General features: G+C 37.7%; 1 protein-coding gene across 2 annotated transcripts in view; it reads right to left on the minus strand.

Annotated features, from left to right (window-relative positions):
- SMAD2 (SMAD family member 2) overlaps nt 1-16,831 on the minus strand; it is a 78,480-nt gene that overhangs the window by 32,123 nt on the left and 29,526 nt on the right. Inside the window, exon 3 of one of the 2 annotated variants that reach the window (XM_040984980.1) lies at nt 255-344. The exons of the other annotated variant lie outside the window; for it this stretch is intronic. Coding sequence (XP_040840914.1) covers nt 255-344 — 90 coding nt within the window. The remainder of the gene's footprint in view (nt 1-254; nt 345-16,831) is intronic. 2 annotated transcript variants of the gene reach the window in all.

The raw sequence follows: 16,831 nt of genomic DNA on the forward strand, positions 1-16,831 counted from the left end.
TATAGTTATCAAAATTCTTATTATTTATGGGATTAACTAAGTTAAAGAAGATTAAAAACCAGAACTGCATTGATCAAAACATCAGCTGAAACATTATATTTGTAATACTGGCAAGCAGATATTTTAAATGCTATGCCTTATTTTACATTAAGGAAACATCCTATGCAAAATTACACTAAGCCACCCAGTATAGGTCTTCCAAAACACCCCCCTCCCACAAAAGGTCTAGATTCCACAGAGGGCAGAATATTCACCTGGTTTGTTCAGAGAAGCTGTAAAGGCCTGTTGTATCCCACTGATCTATCGTATTTGGTGTACTCAGTCCCCAAATTTCAGAGCAAGTGCTGTGCATAAATTGAAAAAACAAAAAATTGATGTGAACATGGAAGCATGGTTATTCAAAATACCATGATGTAAAACATGGAGAATGTACAGAATACTTCCTTCACCCAGAAAATATACACTGCTTCACTTTTCACATTCAGTGTTCATTATATTTTCTATATGAAGGAAGCCAATAAAATGAACATGACTCCAGATAAGTTATGATTATGTTTTTAAAATGTGAACATCAATGCTCTCTAGCTTAATGAAATCATAACTATTAAGCCCTTCCCAATATCTTCTACTTTTCGACACAGATGGCATTAGCTTCATTAATAACTCCTCATTTTTTAATCCAGATTTTTGTCTACTGGTATCTTTAATACAGGAAAATTCTAACTGAAATGGACACACCTCCACAATGAGGATTCTCCATTTGGCTGACACTTACATATTCAGTCTCACTGAAAAAAACAATAACCATAAAGATTTTTAAGTCATTCTACTAAAACTTAGAAGTTTTTCTCCCACACTCTTTCCAAAACATGAACAACCTAGATGTTATTCTCCCTTCTTCCCTGCCACTGCTTAATTTTAAAGTCACTTCTCAATTGTGGGATATGAAAGGGATTATAGTGCTGTCAGCGAATGAAACTTCTGACTAGTATCTCTCTTAAAGTTGTGCTTTTTAAATCAGTCCAAAGAAAATTCCCAAAACTTCATTCCACTTTTCATACTATAAACCATCAAAATTTCATGCATGGAGGAAAGTATATTTCAAAAAACACCTTCTGAAAATAAACTGATCCAATTCCAAATATATACAAGGCTGGTGGGCTGATGGCTAACCCGAAGAGCCAGCACAATCTTGGAGTCCGCTGGCGAGGCTTCTCACGCAGCCACTGAGCTGCACGGAAATGCTAGGCCTGCGCTGGAGCCACAGTAACTGGGAATTAAAGAGAAAAAGCAAACAGCATGTCCATACATTTCCTCAGATCTCAAAACATTTTACAACTCTCTTGCCTTGTTAGCAGTCTACAAGAGTCCGAGAAAGGCCCAAAATATATTTTCAACTTTCTTTAAAAAATAAAAAAGCTGATTAAAAATCCCTGACATAAATAGTTTTTTCTATTTAAATAAAAACACTGGATATTGCATGGTAAATTTTAAGGTATAACAGAATTAACTAAATTCTAATCTTATGAAGGGACATTTGACAGAAGTATAAATCAATACACTGTTTTAAAATATTAGAAAGAACTTTTCCTTCAAGTTACACAAAATCCAGAAACAAAAACAGACATTTAGAGTTTCAGTGCTTTGCTGTATGAGCTTTGCCAGAACTCAGAACAGTTGTTGTCAGGAACATGGGATCAATGCAGTGGCAGGCCGGCCTGGACTCCTTCCTGACTGAGCCAAATTCCGATACAGGTTCTCCATATGTTATAAATACCTCCTCCCAACACTGGAAGGTTTATTTAGAAATACAAAGTTGCTTCTAGCTAGAAAAATCTTTGTTTATGCTAAAAATATTCTTGAGAACACAAAGTATCTACAACAGAATTTAAAATGAGTCAAAACAAAAAACACATTTTTAAATTATAAAGTAAATACAATGATCAAAGAAAAAAACTCCACGGCAATATCAGATATTTGTTCCACCAAATTTATACATTTCATGCAGTCACAATAAAAAATAACAAAATTGTTAGAAGATCCAGAGAAGACTATTCAACATATAACAACCAAAATAGTATGATCAGGGAAAGCCTGACCAAGAGAGACTAGCCAGCCATACCAGATACTGAAACAATTATACATTTTCAATAATTAAAGCAGTACAAAAAAATGTTCTGGAGCTGATAGAGAAATGCATATTAAAATTACAATGCACTTCCACTTAACTCCAGAGATGAAAATGGTCTACATATGGAAACCAGCAACAGTAATTGCAGCGACAATATGGGGGGGGAAAGCATCCAGTTCCATTGTTGATGAGAATGTAAACTAGTATGACCATTTTGGAAGTTAGTATGGTGAGTACTCAGAAAATTACATATTGGCCTACCATATGACCCAGCCATCCCATTCTTGGGAATATATCCAAAGGAAATACAATCTGCATTGTAGAGAATGACCTGAAATCCCATTTTTGCAGCAGCACAATTCACAATAGTGAAAACAGAGTCAACCTAGATGCCTGCCAACTGAGGAATGAATAAAGAACAGTACTACATCTACTCAATGGACTACTACTAAGCCACAAAGAGGAATAAAATCTTGCCATCTACAACAAAATGGTCCCAGCTGGAAACCATTACACTCAGTAAAGTAAGCTAGTCCCAAAAGAGCAAACATCAAGTGTTCTCTCTGATATAACCACCAACCAATACACAAAGTAAACATATATATGCAAACAAAAAACTTACACATATTAACATACATACACCGCACAACAGAAATTAGCATACTGGGAAGTAAAGGTACTATGTAGTATGTATATCTATTGCCAAGTAAGAGAAAGACTCCCAATGAAACTTTTAACTATAGCTCTAAAATATGATACTAGGCTTACTACTTTTGCCTGTACGTATCATGCCACGATACATTTAAATGTCAGAAAATTCAACTTCCAACTTTTACTAAGGAACTATATACTATTGTGATAACACAGAAGAAACTAACAGGAGGGACAAATGGGGAGGGATGAATTCCTATACCTACAAAAATGTATTGTGGAAAACAAGTTAACAAACTAAACAAATTTTTAAAAAAATAGTATGCAGTCAGCAAAAGAATGCACATACAAAATGAGCTCCTGCTTCCAGTAACCTCAAAAAGTAGTATCAATCAAAGCTTATTTTCTTTCAGATAACAATGACCCCTTAACAAGGCATATTCATTACCTATCTGTAAACAGATCAAAAGTGGATTAAAATAGCTGAAGGGACACGGATCTGTGTGGAAGAGAGAACTGCACCAGAGGAGTCTGTGTGTTTTGTCTCAGGACCAAGACTACAGTTCTAGTGAGCTAGGCAACAGGTGACAACAGGACAGAGTTGGGGCTGCTGAGAGGTTGGAAATGGAAGAGACATTCTTTAAAGAAGGAATCCACAAGAGGTGGGGGGTATCAAAATACAAATCTGAATACCATCTGCCACCTTTTTTATTTTTAAAGATTTATTTACTCATACACATACACAAAGCCAGAGAGCACGAGACTGAGCCTGTATGGACTAGCTTATTCCCCAGATGGCCACAACAGCCAGGGATGGGTCAGGGTGAAACCAGGAGCCAAGAACTTCTTCCTGTTCTCCCACATGGCCAACCCACCTTCCTAAGACCTAAATTACACATGTGCAGACCGTTGCGGGCATGCTAAAAGTTGAAAGCATTTCAAAAGTTGAAAGAATTGCAATTTTGCTATCGCCTATGAAGGGAAAGTCTGGACTGAGGCCACTCAAAACTATCTACTAGAAAAAAATCAACAGTCTGGTAAGAAAGACAACAGCACTTAGAGTCTCTGCTATGTCTAATTTCAAATATTTAGTATACAATCCACTTACTAAAAATGTTTTTAAAAAGGGGGGCAGAACATTACCCCTAGCCAAAATGAAACAAACAAAATAAAACAGATCCCAAAGAAAACAGAGACAGGGATTTCAAAGTAACTATTATGAATATGCTCATGGACTTAATGAACAGATGGAAAATTTTAGCTCAGTAACAGAAACTATAAAAGCAAATTAAACAAATCCTAGAACTAAAATTACAAAATTCAATTAAACACACATACACACATACACACAACCTGACGATAGAGAGGACAGATTTGAAGATGGGTTAAAAGAAATTATCTCATCAGAAGAACTGAAATTAAAGAGCGAGCAGCCAAATGAACAGTCACACCAACATGTGCAGCTTCAGAAACAGAAGCAGAAGGCAGAAAGCAAAAAAGAAAAAAAAAAAAAAGAAATAATAGCTGAAACACTTTCAACTTCAGCAACAAACTAAACCTACAGATGCAATAAGTCGAGTTTAAATACCACAATTACAGAAACTCTCATTTAGATATCACCATCAAACTAATAAATACAAGAAAACTGTTTAAATATTGAGAAATGCCAAACCTCCTGGATTGAACTCCTTCCAAACACCTCCACTCAGAGACCTGACAAACTTCAGCATGACTTCTGGCAGCCAACAGCAGCATCTCAGGGATGTCTTGGTTCCCTAGCAGTTCCTATCTCAAAAAGCTTACGGCTGCCAAAACACAACATACCATCTGTTCCATCCAACATCTGAAGAGGACACTGACCTCTCTTTCCAGTTATTTAAAAAGCTTACAATGTTATCTTCTGAGATTAAAAGGGGTCTACAAAATTCCACAAGCTTCTTGATGTATTCTCTCATATGCATCTCCTAAAACCAAAGGAATCTTTATCACAGAAACCTGAAAGTCATTCCTCTGCAATTCAACCACCACAGGAAAAAAAGGGGCTCCATCTCCCAGTCTGTGGGAACAGAAGTCTTACTTCAGCAAACTTCAGTGACCGTGCCGAGTCCCACTCCCCAGGTTTGACTATCTGAGTAACTGCTATTCCCACTCAGTGATCCACCATTTTCAACTTTGTGCCTCTGCTTGAGTCAGAACTGATCCCAGCCCTTTGTCCCAAAGCAGTAGTCACTGAAAAAAACTGTTTTTACTGACTTGAACCTCTGCCTGTGCAGATAATCTTGACCAGCAGCCACAACAGGACAACCCACCATATGTAAACAACAATTTCTCATCAAAAACAGTGGAATTCAAGGAACAATGGAACAGCATCTTTAAAGAAATCAAAGTGCTGCAAGAGAAATCTCTCAACCCAGATGTCTACACCAACAAAAATAACCTTCTTAAAAGAAGCTGAATGGAACAGCTGACCACATTCAAGTAAGCCAAACTAAAAGACTATGTTCCTAGTAGACTCTGCACAGAAAAAAAGCAAGTTTTTCAGAATAAAACAGATAAAACTTCTAAAATACAGTTAAGTGTAAAATACAATATTATTTTCCTCTCTCAATTTCTGTAAAAGGAAAATGACAGAATATAGGAAAAACATAAAATAGTAGTATTAAAACAGTAGTACAATAGTATAAACAAAAAGGCATTTAACAAACAACCATACAAAGTTAAGGATGGTGAATAAAATGCATACAAGATTATAATTTTAAAATGAATATTTAGAATTAATTAAAATAGTTAATGCCAAGAAAAAAAATCAGATGGTGATAGAAAAAATGAAATGATAGACCTAAATACAATTATTAAAATACTAGTTTTAAATACAGCACAACACAACACATACTCCATCTAGTACAATGAAAAGATTTGTCAGAATAAACGCAAAATACATATTTTTCAAATAAATAAAAATAAGATAAAAACGTTGAGAATGGAAAGAGTCCATGCAAGCATTAAATAAATCAGCTGATACAGAAGTAACACTTCAAGACTACCTTCACAAGACTGACTCCTCAAAAGGTATTATAAATCCTGTCACCATCTAGCAATACATCTTCAAAATAGACGATGCAAAACATAAGAGATTTAAAGTAAGAAATGAACAATCTCCAATGCACATCATAACCTCAGTAGTTCTTGGGCCAGGCCACAAACACACCCACAAATCTACACTGTTATCACAGAAGAGGTGGACAGTATATCAATCACCATGACCTAACACACCAGATTCTTCTCAAAAGTAGAAACAGAACATTAAAAATTAAACCACATGCTTGGGACAAATAGTCAATGGTTTGTAAAAACGTTCCTGTAATTATATTTTCCAGTCAAAAAGGAATGAAGCCAGAAGTCTCAAGACGAGAATAAACAACACAATTCTAAACCTTTGTGTCAAAGAAGAAATCACGTAATAAATCATAAAATATGGGCCCGGCGGCGTGGCCTTGCAGCTAAAGTCCTCGCCTTGAACAAGCCCCGGGATCCCATATGGGCGCCGGTTCTAATCCCAGCAGCTCCACTTCCCATCCAGCTCCCTGCTTGTGGCCTGGGAAAGCAGTCCAGGATGTCCCAAAGCCTTGGGACCCTGCACCCTTGTGGGATACCCGGAAGAAGTTCCTGGATCCTGGCTTTGGATTGGCATAGCATTGGCTGTTGCGCTCACTTGGGGAGTGAATCATCGGAAGGAAGATCTTCCTCTCTCTTCCTCTCTGTGTACCTGACTTTCCAATAAATAAATAAATCTTAAAAAAAAAAGAATCATAAGATATTTAAAATAATAATCACCAAGTAACAGAATGAAACAAATCAATTTTTCAAGTGAAATGTTTCCACAAAAAAAAGGAAATGCCTAATAATTTAATGTGAATAAACAACCACAAAAATTCTAATCAACATTATATTGAAGGTGACTGCCAATAAAACACAGCAAGAAAAATAGATAAAATGTTGAGGCAGGCAGAAAAGTCCAACTGCTCCTTATGGGTCAAAGTCAAAACAGCTGGGCCCAGCGGCATGGCCTAGCGGCTAAAGTCCTCGCTTTGAATGCGCTGGGATCCCATATGGGCATCAGTTCTAATCCTGGCAGTTCCACTTCCCATCCAGCTCCCTGCTTGTGGCCTGGGAGGACAGTTGAGCACTACCCAATGCTTTGGGACCCTGCACCTGTATGGGAGACCTGGAGGTGGTTCTTGGCTCCTGGCTTTGGATTGGCATAGCACCAGCCGTTGCACTCACTTGGGAAGTGAATCATCAGACAGAAGATCTTCCTCTCTGTCTCTCCTCCTCTCTGTGTATCTGACTTTGTAATAAAAATAAATGTTTAAGAAGAAAATCACAAAGTATTGTAACAAAAATATACCGACAAAATAATATACGGATCCGACCTGACTCTTAAAATGAAATAGTGATTCTAGTTAAATGAAACAAACAAACAAAAAAGTCAAAACAGTTTCCATGAAATCTATGAAGCAAATCCTGGAACTCATTAGTAAGTTTCACAATGTTATAGACTATAAGGATTTGTAAAAATCCAGTTATTTCTGTTACAGATGTTAGTATAAACAAATGAATAACAATTATCAGAAACAATGGGAGTTGTTACTGCAGAAACTGTAACTGGCAAACATTATGAAAATTGAAAGTTCAAATATTATTTGTGATAAAACATCAGACAAGAAAAAAATTCAATGTGTAAGAAACATACATTAACTACCAAAAACCTCGCTGAAATATTTTTAAAATTTAAGTATATAAGGATACGTGACATTCAAAGACTAGATCACTAACATCAAAATATTTTCTGTAAATCCTTAATAAATATGGTCTTTTTGTCGCCACGTTTACTATACTTAGGATTTCAATGAAGTATTTTTTGTAGCATTTAACAAACTGCTCCAATGTGTGTGGAAATGCGAAAGATTTCAGCTAAAATCATTGACAGATATTTGGACAAATCTCAGAAATATTTTGTTGATCAAATGCAACTGAACACAACAGACTAGATACTGAATGAATCTATTATACAAGGATTTCTATAACAGGCAAGACAGAAAAAATAATTTCAGAGTAGTTACTCCTGGGACAGATTATGAAAATTGCAAAGTTGTATAGCTTGACCAACTTAGATAAGGGCAACTTTTAAAAGTAAAAAATTAAAAGCAAGTTTATCTTTCTGTAAAAATCTGAAATTCACACGTTTTTCATAATATGCATTTTCTATGAACCTGAACAGTTCACTTAAAAGTATGGATTTCAAAAATTTTGCATCAAAATAAACTTAGCTTTTAATCCATTTTTCGCAAGCTTTTAAAGTACCCTTATATACATTTGTCCAATTGAGATCAGATTGTACACAGTTTATACACATGAAAATTTTAAACAAAGAGGGAATAAAAAATAGAGGAACATCCAAACAAAGAAGGAAAACCAGAGTAAGAATACTAACAAAAATTCACAGGATTGGTGTCAAAAAGGTTAAAGGAGTCCTCACTGCCCCACTTACAACACACAGCTTTCGGCTGATACTCCAGGGAAAGCAACAGAAGATGGACAGTTGTCCCAGGCTCCTGTAACCCATGTGGGAAACGTGGATGGAGTTCAAGGCTTCTGGCTTTGGCAGGGCTCAGAAGTGGCCACTGTGGTCTTTTAGGGAGTGAGCTCTCTCTGCAACTCTGCCTTTTAAGTAGTCCTTGGAAATAATATTCATATGGTAATTTAAACATGAAGCAGCAGCTGCCCTGTATGTGAACTGATATGCAAAGATCCTAAAGTATCACATAAGTGAAAAGGCAAGTGCACAGCAGTACACAGATACTGTACTCCACTCGAAAAGGACAAGCACAAACATCTGCTTCCATCCGCATGCAGTGACCTCAGATAGGGAGGGGGACTGGGAAGACAGCTTTTCCAAGAATGTATGAACATGCAAGACACAAAATCACAATTTCTTAATGTATTGTTTACCTAAATTAAAAACACACACACAAAAAATAGTGCCACAGAATTAAATGCAGGTCAATCTTGCCTTACAAGCACAGTTTTGTGCTTCCCACTCTACATTCCTTGAGGTTCATGTTGGGCGTTGCTATGGAAGAAAATCAGTAAGTGGCAAGCCTGAGGCCTGTTCATTCTTCTGATAAAATTTTCTAATTAATGGAGGCTCTGCCACCAGTCTGCTTCCACTAACCTGATATACTGTGACCAACAATCAAGGTACTTTGTGACTCACTTGTATCAACTGTATCTATTAATTACAAATATTTACTAGATGATTGATTATAGGTCTTTTTTAATAAATTTTTTTCTTTTTTAACAAAAGACTCATTTAGTTTTATTGAAAAAGCAGATTTACAGAGAAAGATACAGAAGGATTTTCTGTCCCAGCTCACTCCCCAGTGGCCTCAATGGCCAGAGCAAAGCCAGGAGCCAGGAGTTTCTTATGGGTCTCCCATGTGGGTTCAGGGTCCCAAGACTTTGGGCCATCCTCTGCTGCTTTCACAGGACACAAGCAGGAAACAACAGAGACACAAGCCAGTGCCCATATGGGATCCCAGCAAGTGCAAGTTGAGGATTTAGCCAGTGAACCATGGCGCCTGGCCCTGGGTTCAAGCTTGGGTTCTGCTTCTGATTTCAGCTTCCTGTTTCAATGAATTGTGGGATGAAATAGATGATGGCTCAAGTGCTTGCATCCCTGAAACCACATAAGATAATCATATATCCCTTTGGTAATGTCCAGCCACTCCAGGCTACTGCAAACCATTCAAGGAATAAACAAGCAGAAAGAAAATCTGTGTCTCTATGTCTCCACATTTCAAACAATTTAAAAAATAATTTTAAAAAAATTAAGTTCATAGAAAATTTTAAAATTCCAAGTATGGGTTTCTGCATAATTAAATCTAAAGAATAGAGTCTTTCACTTACTAAAGTCTTCACTCTGTTGCAATGAAATATTAACCAAAGTCATTCAAAAGCAAACTTAGTCATCAAATATGCATCTTAGATGTCAGCTTTCATTCCAAGATACAAAAGTGAACAGAGCATCCCTGGACCCCAATCACTGGAACTCACTGCTGGTACGCTTCTTAGTTTACCTAATTTTATATAAGACATAAAAAGGATTCTTAAAAATATGAAAGTGTTTCAAAAAGTACACACAAAAAACTGGAATTAAAAGGTAACTATTTAGTGCAAAAACGACTGGAAATTCACAGTTTTTTAATAGTGTGCATCTTCTGTACAGTTTTTTAAGATTGGTTTTCATTTTTTTCAAATTTTTTTTCCACAAAAAGATTCTCCATGAACATTTTGAGGTGCCCTCATATTTTAACACTGATTTCTCCTAATCAACCACACAATGAAAATATATTCAAATATATCCAGAGATGCAGGAGTAACTTTTTTCAATGAATATTAAATATTCCTATGAAAGAACTCTTAACAACATATTATGAAAGTTTGAGGAACACTTAATACAGCTGATGCTTATTCTTTTACAGGAACTAAACATTTTGAGGAACAACCTCAGAAGCATCTAATCACTTTCAAGTATGTTGTTAGGGTCCATGCAGTGGATATGGGGGGACGCAAAGGTGTGAAGAGTATTGTTCCACTGCAGGCAAGGCCGCAAGGAATTTCCCGCTGTATGGCAGGGCCCAGCCACCTGCAGCTCCACCTTCCTTTGCATGGACACTGGACTACCCTGCGGAAGAACTCTAATCCATTAAGACACTGTTTGCTACTGTGGAGTTGGCTTTTTTACTCAATGTGAGCTTGAAGGTTAATGTCAATAATAACGTCTTGCAAAAGGGCCTTCTATTATTCCTACTGTCTTGGCTGTCCCCATTGACATTATGCTAATCAAGGGACCTATATTTAGGGTTTCATTCGTTCCTTGATCTTTAGGTTCTCCTTTTGTTTGTGATACATTTCTCCCCTTATACTAATCAAAGGACCTGTATTTAGGGTTTCATTCTTTCCTCAGTCTTTAGGTTCCCCTTTTCTGATACAAGACTGAGTTGTAGAATAAGAATTGTAGCAGGAACTTCTATTGTTTTTAGGTAAAACAAATGGCAGAATTATCCTTAGAAATACCCACTTGACCATGACGTAAAAAGTTTGAGCCAGAGTTTGACTGATTTTGTATAAATAAAGCGGACAGCTTTCAAGCATTGTCCTTATGATCATGAAATCCTAGTGGTCTTTCTTTCCTCTTTGCACCTCATCCACACACCCTTCACGAGTTCCGAACTCAGCAGGAGCTGGACTGCGGCAGTATGTATTCCAACTTCTTTGACACCTTAATAAATATGTATTCCATACTCTATTTTGTATTATGAAACATTTAAGCCATCCATTGAACTAAAAAAATGATAGAACAAGCACCCACATATATTAAGATAGATTCTATAATTAACATGTTTCCTCTATAGTCTGTATTTATCCATCTAAGCTTCCAGTATTAAACTATCTGTTTTGAGTTACTTTAAAATAAAGTTGCAGGCCCCATACAATAGCATCATGCCTAAATCCTTGCCTTGAGTCTACCAGCTCTCCAAATGGGCACCAGTTTGGCATCCTGGGTACTCCACTTCTAGTGGCCTGAAAAAAGCAGTAGAGGATGCTCCAAGGCCTTGGGACCCTGCACCTGTGAGAGTGATCCAGAAGAAGCTCCTGCCTTTGAACTGGCTCATTCTGATCATTGTGTTGTGGCTACCTGGGGAGTTAACCAGCAGATGGAAGATCTTTCTGGCTGTATCTCCATCTCACTGTATATCTACCTTTCAAAAAAAAAAGAATTAAAAATAAATAAAGTTGCAGGAAGTGGGTGCTATGGCTCAACTAACTAATCCTTCACCCACAAGGACTAGCAACCCAAACGCGTGCCAGTTTGTGTCCAGGCTGCTTCTTTTCCCATCCAGCTCAGTGCTTACAACCTGAGGTTAACCCAAAGACTTGGGATCCAGCACCCATGTGGAAGAATTGGAAGAGGCTCCAAGCTCCTGGCTATGCACAGGAGCAGTTTTACCTGTTGCGGCATTTGGGGAGTGAACCAGCAAATGAAAGAACTTCCCATCTCCCCCCTCCTCTCTGTAAGCCCGCCTTTCCAATAAACAAATTTTTAAAAATTAAGTTGCAGACATATTAAATCTAGACACTTAAAAAAAAAAAACACTAGCATGCATGTTTAAGATTTATTTATTCTTATTGCAAAGTCAGTTATACAGAGAGGAGGAGAGACAGAACAGAGAGGAAGATCTGTCCAATGATTCACTCCCCAACCGGTCACAATGGCTGGAGTTGAGCCAGTCTGAAGCCAGGAGCCAGGAACTCCTTCTAGGTCTCCCACACATGTGTGCAGGGTCCCAAGGCTTTGAGCCATCCTTGACTGCTTTCCCAGGCCACAAGCAGGGAGCTGGATGGGAAGCGGGGCTGCTGGAATTAGAACTGGCACCTAAATGAGATCCTGGCACGTTTAAGGTGAGAACTTTAGCTGTTGGGCCACACTGCTCCAGGTCATGGGGTTCATTTTTTAAAAGGTAAAATTTACAGAGTGAAACACAAATCTTAAAGGTATCTATCATCTTGAGTGTCATCAGATATGTTAATTTGAGTAATTTTCAACACTAATGAGATCATCACTCATGAACCTTTCTCAGTCCACCCCGCTGCTTTCCCATGGGTGATCATTGATCTGATCTTCATCTACAAATTCAGTGGCCTAGAATGCCACACACATGCTCCTACTATTAAAATACAACATCTCAAGATCAAAACTATACTTAGTTGTCAGCTTTTCTTAAACAGTCCTTGATCAGCCCAAGGAATTCTCCTACATTTTTACTATCTTTCTTCTTTGCTAAAAGTGTTTAACATGAACACATGAAGGATTTTTCCCAATGCTTCTGATGAAGTGAAATGGTCTTCTGGCTTTCCTCTTGTTAATTCAATGACTTACAATGACTGATTTTTGAAACATATAAACCAATATTACCTAGTCGGGATACATCTTAATCATGATAATTTCTATTTCATCAATTTGATGCACATAAGTATAATTTTATATATTCCATTTGAGTTTAATAGCTGAAGAGTAACTAATTTAACTGCTGGTAGATTTCAAGTTTCACATTTATTCTCTGTCCTGTCTCAAATCTGCACAAGCAGAAGAGAATGCCCAGACCTGCCTGCTCTGCTGCTAGGAGGATTCCAAACCTGGTACACATCAGTAACAAGCACCAATACATGAGCTGTTACCCCAACCTCTATCCCTACGCACCACAAAATGCAAGCCAGTCCACCATCACTAACTCAACCATTTGTGGACTAACTTGAGAGCCTACACTGCTCTCCCCAGAAAATCTCATCATGAGTAATAAACATTTCCCTGTCCTCCTGGTGTATGTGGAAGTAACACCAAGCACAAGGTAGAGAGTCCATCCTGCACACAAAGATAACCAAAAACATCAGATACACAGTTTAAGATGTCTCTTTTTGTACCAAAAGATCTTATAACTTATGCATAGTTTTTTTCCATAATAGACTTCAACGTTACTTTTCAACGCACCCACCAACAGACTCACATCTAGTAATATTATGTACCAGGCACAGTACTAAGCTCTCACACATGAACTAACTCTTACTTCTCCAATACTGTCATAAATTAGGCACTGCTAACCCCCATCAGACCAACGAGGTAAGTGACATGCCTGAAGTCACACACAGAAAGTAGTGGCAGGGACCAAGTCTGCATTTACAGACTAGCATCTGCTTCTTACAAGGGTACTGAAAAGGCAAGTTATAAAAATAGCATGTCAAAATTCTCAAAATATGTAAACACACACCATGTACAAAATTAGAAAAGCTATACATTTCACAACAATAGATAGGACAGACAATCCCTCTGGACAAGTACATCAACTGACAGCGCCCTTCAAAATTAAAATAGAGGAAACAGATTTTCACTGTAAATATAAAATTGATACTCATATTTTTCTATTTCAATATAGTCCGTCTTAACCCAGAAATAAAAACCAGGCAACTAAAAATATTTTTTACCTCTACCTTTAAAGATGAGATCCTACTAGGTTACTACCAGCCTGAAAAAGTGACTATCCCCCCTCCACAAACATTCCTTACCACTGAAAGGGTTTAAATATCAATCCTAAAATTGGTTGCTTGGAAAATTTCAAGAACTTAACGAAAACAAAAATAGCTAATTACAAGGATCAAAGACAGTTCCTTTAATAATACAGTCGATGAGATTTCCAGGTTTCATTTTCACATACATTATTTTTACTTTTTAAATAAGATTTCCTAAGTGATGGAACAAAAAGCACATCATCCCATTCTTTCAAATGAAATGCATGAAAAATGAAATATTCTAATAAAAAGTTACAATACAAAATCAGACTGTGGATCTCAAGTTTTAATATATTTTTGTAATACTTTATTGCATTTTAAAAGCATTTTAAACTGGTTCTGAGAAACCAGTAATTTACAAAAACAGAAGTCAGCCTGTATAGTACTTGGAAATTCACCAAGTGCTGTCACATACAAAGGTTAAAACATGTAGGTAATATGTAAGTGTTTCTGCATTATTTATAGCTGTTAATGCAAAGTACACAAACCATCATACAATAACTACGAGGAAAGCCCATCTGAGTTATAGAAATTAATTTGCATGAATTTTTGTTCAGAATCAACTATGCACTTTCATATCATTTCCAACACAAAAATAATCTTCCTTCATTGCTCCCAACCCACAACTGGCTCGGCAATTTGGAAAAAATTATATCTCCTTATATATATTCAAATGTATAATGTTTTAAAAAAGAAAACCCTGGGATGAGACAGCCAATCATAACTCTTCCTACATACTTCGCTAATTGAACCATTTATAGTTTTACAAAAGACTCAGGATGACAATTTCATACTGCTTCCCATAATAATCCAAAGGTGCAACTGAAAGTAATGCTGGAATTTGAGTGTAAAGACTAACTTAAGGGCCTTGCACCATGGCCTAGCAGTTCTTGCCTTAAACATGCCAAGATCCCATATGGGTGCCAGTTCTAATTCCAGCAGCCCCGCTTCCCATCCAGCTCCCTGCTTGTGGCCTGGGAAAGCAGTCAAGGATGGCTCAAAGCCTTGGGACCCTGCACACATGTGTGGGAGACCTAGAAGGAGTTCCTGGCTCCTGGCTTCAGACTGGCTCAACTCCAGCCATTGTGACCGGTTGGGGAGTGAATCATCGGACAGATCTTCCTCTCTGTTCTGTCTCTCCTCCTCTCTGTATATCTGACTTTGCATTAAAAATAAATAAATCTTAAACAAAAGACTAAATACTTGAAGGAAAAAATAATTATGTCAATAGAAGAAAATCCTCATGTAAGTTTTAAAATAAAACAACCTCCATATAAAGCATTGTTGGATAACTTACAAGGTTTCATGGTCAAATATTCTGTTTAGAAAAGAAGTTTTGTTTTGTTGGAATGCACACACTTCATGCAGAGGCAGGTAACATCAGTCACTCTCCCCATATGTTCTTCCTGTCCCCAGCAACCACTAAATTTGGAACCTTTCACAAGAAGGAAGCAGACAAGTTTATGAAACAAGCTGGACTTGTTAGGCTTCCTTCCCTACATTTCAGATCACTGCTCTTCTCAACCTGCTTGCTTGCTTTCTGCTTTGAATCAACAAAATCTTAAAGTTTTCCACATACAAGTTATCAGGCCCAAATACAAATTTTAAGAAAAAAAATTCTACTTCCTTCACTTCCTCCATGACATTCCAGCTGCTTACTTTATTGTCCCTGCAGGTTCTGAACAGCAGGCAGAGGAATTTTAGAAAAGAGAGCGCAATCTTGAGGGCTGACAGGACAACAATTGGTTGTCAGAACTTTGGGGGTGAGTTCCCTAGAAATCAAAGGCCCCAAGCACAGACCCCTTACAGCAGCTACCTCCTCAAGCAGGAACTTCTCAGCCTGGTCCTTTTAAGATTGCTGTGAACCTCCAAAGTTTAGCCTCTTGATCCTTTCAACAAAAACAAACTCCACTATCTTACTCAGGTCAGTGCAATACAATCCATGGAATAATGCATGCATTTTTGACCTACCAAGTTGAAACTGCAGGCCATTCCTATCTTTTTTCATTCTTACTAATATAGAGGCAGCTCCAGCTGGTCTTTCCCTTTCCAGGCTTTTCTGGAAAGAAATCTGTTATTTATTGCTCAAACTTCAGTGCTCACATGTTAAACTGAGCAGTTTCAATTGCATGAAAGAGAAAACATTGGTACCCTCTTACAGGAAGTTACACCTCTCTATGGGAAGAAATTCTTTCTGCAATTCCTGCAAGAATAACAGCTCCTAAACTTTCAATCTACTCATTTGGGATCTGTGAATAAATACGTTTCCAATGCAACTTTCAAACCATTTTCTTTCCAGGTAAGATACCAGCAGGCCATAGTAAGGCAACACTCCTGTTGCAGCTACTGGGCGGAGAGGATGAGACAGAACACTTGCTCCGAGACAACAGAGATAACATGATAACAAAGCAGCAACATTCAGAGTAACTAAAATGCAAAACAAAGAACACTTGTCAGGTGAAATGACAACTGTCTTTTCATTTCCTCTCCAAAGGTCACTCACAGATTTCAGGTACGGCTGGCAACTGTGTTCAATCTGGGAAAAGAAACTTTACTGAGTACACAGAACTTTAGGCAATCATCAGAGCCTCTCCCCTTAAGATATATATTGCACTTAAAAGTTGAGGGCTACAGGGCCTGGCACAGTAGCCTAGGGGCTAAAGTCTTACATGCACTGGGTTCCCATATGGGCATCGGTTCATGTCCTGGCAGCTCAGCTTCCCATCAAGCTTGTGGCCTGGGAAAGCAGTCAATGATGGCCCAAAAGTCTTGGGACCCTACACCCACATGGGAGACCTAAAAGAAGCTCCTGGCTCTTGGCTTCAGATAGGATCAGCTCCGGTTCATGCGCTCACTTGAAGA

The sequence above is a fragment of the Ochotona curzoniae genome, unplaced genomic scaffold (genome assembly GCF_017591425.1).
Source record: "Ochotona curzoniae isolate NIBS_2020 unplaced genomic scaffold, NIBS_Ocur_1.0 contig_43, whole genome shotgun sequence".
Taxonomy (NCBI): domain Eukaryota; kingdom Metazoa; phylum Chordata; class Mammalia; order Lagomorpha; family Ochotonidae; genus Ochotona; species Ochotona curzoniae.